This window comes from Vigna angularis, chromosome 1, assembly GCF_016808095.1.
Source record: "Vigna angularis cultivar LongXiaoDou No.4 chromosome 1, ASM1680809v1, whole genome shotgun sequence".
Lineage (NCBI taxonomy): Eukaryota > Viridiplantae > Streptophyta > Magnoliopsida > Fabales > Fabaceae > Vigna > Vigna angularis.
Genome location: NC_068970.1, coordinates 54,827,406 through 54,834,482, shown reverse-complemented (window position 1 = coordinate 54,834,482; position 7,077 = coordinate 54,827,406). Strand labels below are relative to the sequence as shown.

The following is a 7,077-nucleotide window of genomic DNA, read 5'->3' as shown; positions in this document are numbered from 1 at the left end:
TAGTCGACCGGATGAAGGGGACCTTGGAAGATCACTCGTTCTATGTACAGTTGGTCATACGTCAGTCCTAGTTCGGACACTCGTTCTTGATGGTCGACCTTGATGGACGACCTTGGAGGACCGTTCGGTCTATGTAAGCTCAAACAACGTTAGTTTGGAAGCTCGGTCATGATTGTGACCTGGGTGGGTGGCATTGGGTTAACCGCTCACTCGGTCTATTTGTCGGGAGGATCGGACGGTACAGAGGTGTTAATTGTCGCGTTCACAGTGGATGGCAGTGACATGGAGTTTGCACAAGAGGCGTGAGAAATGATTTCGTGAATCATGGTTACGGAGGTTGAGTGGACACCCGCGGTGGAATTGCTCGCCGTAAGGGTTGCCATTGTAAATGCAGAAACTATGGTTATTGGCGAAGACGCAAACCTCGGCGCGGCGGATGGCACGAAGACTGTACTGGACGGTGTGGTGGGTGACGTGAGGCTAAACCAGACCCGATTTGGGGCCTGTCTCTGCGCTGGGTCTGACCTGCAAAAAGGCACGATTTCGCAAAGGTGCTCACAGTGGCGTCAATGGCTCACGGAGGAGAATCATGGCGGCGATGTAGCGGCTTCATCTTGTTGGAGTAGCCTTATCCGAAGAAGTGATTCGTCGAGACCGAGTGCTCCTCTTGTGGCTTCTGCGGGATGACACTCGACCCCACAGTGGATGCCAAAATGTTTCGGTATGGATGTTTTCCGGTGTGTCCTTGTGCTTCCAATATGTCTGGGACGCTCGCTTCTCCTCAATTGTTATCGTTCACGCTCCTTTAGCTCGTAGCGCTCGTCCAATAAATAATTAATTATAAATATATTTTCTATAACAAGTTAATAAAAATAAATAATATTATCTTAATATTAATTGTATTATGTTAAGGTAATGAATTATAAAAATGTCAATTAATAATATTAATAATAGTAATGATAGATTATACTAAGTTACCTACCTACTCTATAATTTATTTTGACACATTTATGAAAGAAAACAGGGACATCAAGGAAAGATTCCACGAAGTAGCAATGAACGTAAAAAACGTAAAATATTAGGATAAAACTACACGTATAAAGTGTTTGTATAAAGTGTTTGTATAAAGTGTTTTGTCTCTGTGTTATTGTTTGAGTCTAAAAAAAAACGGCATTTTATGAATTGGGCGGCTTCTTCGAGAAGCTTTTTGACTTCATTTTTTTCATCTCCTCTTTTATTTTCTTCCTTTTTTCCTTCTCCTCTATCATTTTGTCAAAAGCTTTCACAAGCGACGTCGACGATCTTTCCCCTGACTTCTTTCTGTTTTCCTCTTCTAACATCCGTTTTTCCTCTTCTAACATCATTCTTTTTTCCCTCTCCTCTTTTGTTTCCATCTCATCCATTTCCCTAAGCCGAAGACTTTTTCTTTTTCTCTCTTCTAACATCTTTTTATCATCCTCGAGAAATTCAAAACTTTTTATTTTTCTCTTTTCTAACATCTTTTTATCATCCTCGGGAAATTCAGAACTTTTTATTCTTCTCTCTTGTACCATCTTTATATAATCCTTGAGAATATTACGCATTTCATCAAGGATTGGCTTCTTCATCCGTTTTTCCTCTTCTAACATCATCCTTTTTTCCCTCTCCTCTTTTGTTTTCATCTCATCCATTTCCCTAAGCTCTTCTACCATCTTTATATGATCCTTGAGAATTTTACGCACTTCATCAGGGATTGGCTTCTTCATCCGTTTTTCCTCTTCTAACATCATCCTTTTTTCCCTCTCCTCTTTTGTTTCCATCTCATCCATTTCCCTAAGCCGAAGACTTTTTCTTTTTCTCTCTTCTAACATCTTTTTATCATCCTCAAGAAATTCAGAACTTTTTATTTTTCTCTTTTCTAACATCTTTTTATCATCCTCGGGAAATTCAGAACTTTTTATTTTTCTCTCTTCTAACATCTTTATATGATGATCCTTGAAAATTTTACGCACTCCATCAGGGATTGGCTTCTTCTCCGGCTTCTTACAATAGAGGCGACACACCATTTGTCCAATCATTTTTCCTAAAGAAATGGTTAGACAAAAATTAGAATTGTATAAGGAAGATTTAAAATAGAAATGAAAAAGAATGCATATAAGAAAACTAAACTCAGAGCACACAATGTATATGAATAAAATTTCAACAAAAAAATAAACACATCATAGCAGAATAAAATCACAAACATCTAATTATCATTCTCAAAAATGGAAGCAGCACCTAAATGAAATATGTTGTGGATGGTTCCTTATAGATTTCTAAATATGAGTTACTAGTAATATTGAAAGGTGATGTGCAGAACAGATTGAGGTTGATGATGAGTAAAGGTGAAATGAAAAGGTAGTGAAATTTTGCTCAAGTTAAGATGTCACTCCTAGGTCTTTTGTTTAGCCTATAAGATTAGGTAAAGCAGTCTAAATTGGTCCGATAGATGAGGGTTGCTCAAGTCCCTAAAGATTAGGTCGCTCAAATTATTTTTTCTCATCAAACACATGCTGAGTTTCATTATAGGAGCTGTTTGATGTCAAAGGAGGATAGTACGTTTGATAGCTCACTGAGAAAAAGAAAGAGATTGGATTCAGTTTTTCAAAATAATAAAATCATTCTCTTTTTCAAGTCATCTCACAAATAATGCTAAAAAGAAAAAATATATAAAATAAGAATTAATCAAAAACAGATGAAGAACAGTGATCACTAACCTGTTTGTCTGCTCTCTTAGTTCTAAGTTCCTCTACAACCTCTAGAGCTCAATCTTAGAGATCTGTCTTGCTTCCGAGATCTGTAAATTCAAAGTGTCTTAGTGAAATAATTGTTTTATCCTCGCTTTCTCCCTTTTTACAACCTTATACTAATGATGGTGATTCTATCTGTCTCCATTGCAATAGCCAGATCCACCATGAGAAGAAGAATTGTGGGGGTGCGGGAAGAAAGAAAAAAAAAACGTGAGGTAGGTTTAGGAGAAAGGAAAAGAAGGAAAGTATTCTTCAAATCCCAGTGAATAATATTTGCTGAATGAAGGTATTTAAGATCTCGAAGGAGCTAAAGTAAGAGTTCATGGTTAGTATCAATCACAACAATAGTTAAAATATGTAAAGATTTGAAATTTATAGAGAATTCTAATTGTCAATGTTAATAAACTGATAAGTGTGAAAAAGAGTTGTTTTTATACTTATAAATGAGCTCAATCTTGTAATTATTCATGTTGTTCCTCATTGAAAAGTTGTAATAGGTAGTAGATTGTTATGTAAAATATTGTACAGAAATAGTGTATTATTTAGACTCTACCAGCCAATTTTCGCAAAGCCAAAGCCAAAATTCGCACTCCCAGAAGAAGGAAATTCGCATAGCGCACCAGTACTTGTGCGTTGAGCGAATAACATCAGTTAAAGTGCAACAGTTAAGAAAATTCGCATAGCGCACCAGTACATGTGCGTTGATCGAATTAATGAAGTTAAGTGGTTTTAAAAAACGTGACAGAAAGACAGAAACATTATGCTGACAGAAGTTTCGGACAAAAGAAAGAAACGAAAATATCTTAGGAACTTTCGGAGACTACTTCAAAAGACACCATTTTTGCAAGGGATTACTTCAAATGTGTACGTTTAGATGACTAAGAGTAGTTTTTCTTTCGTTGGAATTGGATGTAATGAACTCATTTGTGTTGCATAATTTTAAATGTTTTTATTACTCATGTAACTTAGAAATTAAAACTTAAGACAATTTAAATATTTTTTATCTACTTTTCAAAACATTTTTTAAAACAAAATCATAATAAAATATGGAACCCAAAACACACAATACCTTAAATAAAAAACCTAACAAAAGTATAAATAATAAACAACTTAGGTAAAACTAGAAAATATTAGTACTCAAAAATATATTTTTTATAATGCATACTAATTATAAAGAAATTTTAAAAACTTAAAACTCATTTACATCTGTATATATCAAGCCGGTTTCTTTTTTTTCCTTCTTTATACGTGTTCTTGCTTCTCAAAATCAATGTAACTCTTCCTCCTTGGAAGTCACTACTATCTTATCACCCATGCAACCAAGCATCATACATATCAAATTAAAACATTCACTATTATCAAGAAATCAACACATATGTGTAATTAAAACAATCTAAAATAAACAAATTATCTAATATAGAGGGTAGCGTCTAATGGGACTCCCTAAAGCCCAATACCCTAAGCCCCTAGAGAGAATTGTTGTGTTATGTGAGGAAAGCATCATCTTATAACCATGCATACATTTGAAAGCACAAATTATTTAACTCTTTTCTATTGAATTTAAGAAAACAACTGATGAACAACATAGTACAAATGGGTTTAGCCGAAATACCAAAACGATATGCATGGCTATATACAAGTTTAGTCATTACGAGACGCCATTATCCTTGTGGAGACGCCAAATTAAAAAAAGTACCCAAGCAATCTCATGCAAAGTACAAAACTTGGCAGTTATAAGTCCTTTAAGATCATAGTTTGTCTAGGGGGAAAAACAGAACTACTACTCCTAGAGACAGGCAACAGGGCTAGAAAGCCATGGAAGAATTAACCATCTATGCATTGGCAGAAGCAGCTTCAGGGTGATAATGTTGCATCTCATTGCACATCATTTCCCTAATCATCTGTTCTCCCCAATGTTCATCTATGTCAAGATTAATGGGAACCTGTGCAGGAGGGTTGCACCTTGGATCATACAGGCCAGACATATATGGGTGCTGGAGAGCTTCTTAGACAGTAATTCTCTTGGTTGGATCAAATACAAGCATCTTTTGCAACAAATCTATGGCTAATGGATCTGCTTGTGGATATAGCTGAGAGAAGTGTCTCCCCCTAGTATAGGGCAGTGATTTGAGAAACCTCCTGGCTTTTGCATTATTAATAAACTCAATATGAGATTCTTGCTGGCTTCCAAGAACACTTATAATTAGTTTCAGTTGGTTGACATCCGTTACCCCTTCAACGAATGTTGATATCCGTCGACGGATCATCACATCCATTGAAGGATTAATATAACTCTTTTCGCGCACCTGAGACGAAGTTCTCTCCCTTTGCTGCTCCGATAAGCACCACCACAAACCCGAGCTCTCACCACCGCGGTTCCTTGCCCCCACTTGCAACGTTCCACCCAGCACAGCCTACCACCACACCGACTCACACCACCACCACAACTCACACGATGCAGACTCACACCACCACCACAATCTCGCTCGCCAAGAAGAAGAAGAAACGGATAAATGATTTCTGTGTGCAGGTTCATGGTGTCGGGGTGCATTTCTTATAGAGAGAGCAATAATTAATGAGGTAGGTTAATATTGGTGAAAATTTACTCCGGGGCATATTTGTCATGGGAAGGTGCAGGGAGTATTGAGTGGAGGTGGATGGAGCATCTCTCTTTAAAACTCATACGTAACCTAATTTTGTTTTATTGCGTGTGATACTAACAAGGCCCAGATATTGAAAACTAAAACACATGGTCTAACAACTAAGTTATATCTTTTCAATAATCGTCGTTGTGACGGAAAAATGAGAAAGACATCATAAAATGTTAGTATAAAATTGTAACGCCCCGGCAACTCACAGGGACCATTGACTGCCCCCACAGATCACCACCAGGCTTTCCAGTGTGCTTTGTCCTCACTCGCACACTTTCTGGGAAAACTTCCCGGAAGGTCACCCATCCCAGAATTGCTCCAAGCTAAGCACGCTTAACCATGGAGTTCTTATGAGTCAGGCTACCGAAAAGCAAATGCATTTTGGTGATATGAGTAGTCAAATCAATTCCTTTAAGCTATCCTTCAACTGTATAGTCCCATACCTACACAGTCTCCATATCCCTCTCATTCCGGTGTATGTCCGATTCGTCCATGTACCCCTTCCACCCGAAGCTGCCAGGAGCCGCTCCTTGTCTGTGCCCCCTGCACCATGCTTCTTGCACCGGCGTCACTCCCCGCCCTCGTCTCCGTGCCCGGGTGTCACAAAAATAATTTTCATCTAGTCACAAAATATTATGTTGGTTAAATCTATTAATTTTTACAATAATTACCTTAAAAATCGTACAAAATGATTAAATAAAAACGTAAAATTATTTTATTGTTATTAAAATAAATTTAAATATTATTTTTCAATTTCAATAACAAGAATATAAGACTTTTTTTTTGTCTTTCAAGCTAAAACCACTGTAATATTGTATTATTTTATAATAGTTTTACGTTATTTTATTCAAAGACACGATAGTTCAAACATGGATGGTGTTTTATGTTTTATAACTTATCAAAAAAAAGTAAAGAAGTATATTGTTTAATGTTGCAATAATGGTGTCAACACCCAATTTCGTCCGGATGGACTAATTGATTTGTTTTATTTTCATCATGAGTGTAAAATAAAAAAACTAATAAAAAAAACTAATAATAAAAAAAAAATAAAATAATAAAATGATAATAAAAAATAATAGGTAAAAATAAAAATAAAAAAGAAGAAAGCGTTCGTCCTCTACCTTGCCCGAACGTTCGTCCTCTACCCTGCAGCAGTTTCTTTGTTGACCAATATCAAGACCGTTTGTCCTCTACCCTGTAGAACCGTTCGTCCTCTACCGTGTGCTGCTCTTCCCTATATCTTTTTGACGTTCAGCTCCATCCACTTGCATGCAACCATTCGGTCATTAGGTTTCATTGACGTTCGGCAATTCTCATCCTCAACCGGTCGGTCACCCTCAAGCGTTCGTTCGTTCAGTCTTGTAGTGTTTACCGTTCGTTCTTTAATAATTGTCAAACTGATACCTGTTGTTCTCAGGTAGAGAGCGTTCGGTTTTGAGTGTTCGTCCTAGTAGTGCATGATCTCCTACCGTTCAACAAATAACGTTCGGTAGTGTTCTTGTTCAACAAATAACGTTCGGTCTGGATGTGTGGAACGTTCGGTCTTGATGTTTTTATTCTCAATTGAACGTTCGGTCTTGATATGTGTTTCCGTTATTGTTCATAGGGAACGATCGTTCTAGATGATGTTTGTCGTACTCGTCATAGGCGTTCGGTCT

The 7,077-nt window shown here is 37.1% G+C and overlaps 1 protein-coding gene across 1 annotated transcript; it reads right to left on the bottom strand.

The window, feature by feature from the left end:
• Positions 1–1,175: 1,175 nt before the first annotated feature.
• Positions 1,176–2,057, bottom strand: LOC108326041 (protein MNN4). The gene has a single exon (XM_017559283.2). The coding sequence runs from the start codon at positions 2,055–2,057 to the stop codon at positions 1,176–1,178; it is 882 nt and encodes a 293-aa protein (XP_017414772.2).
• Positions 2,058–7,077: the final 5,020 nt, after the last annotated feature.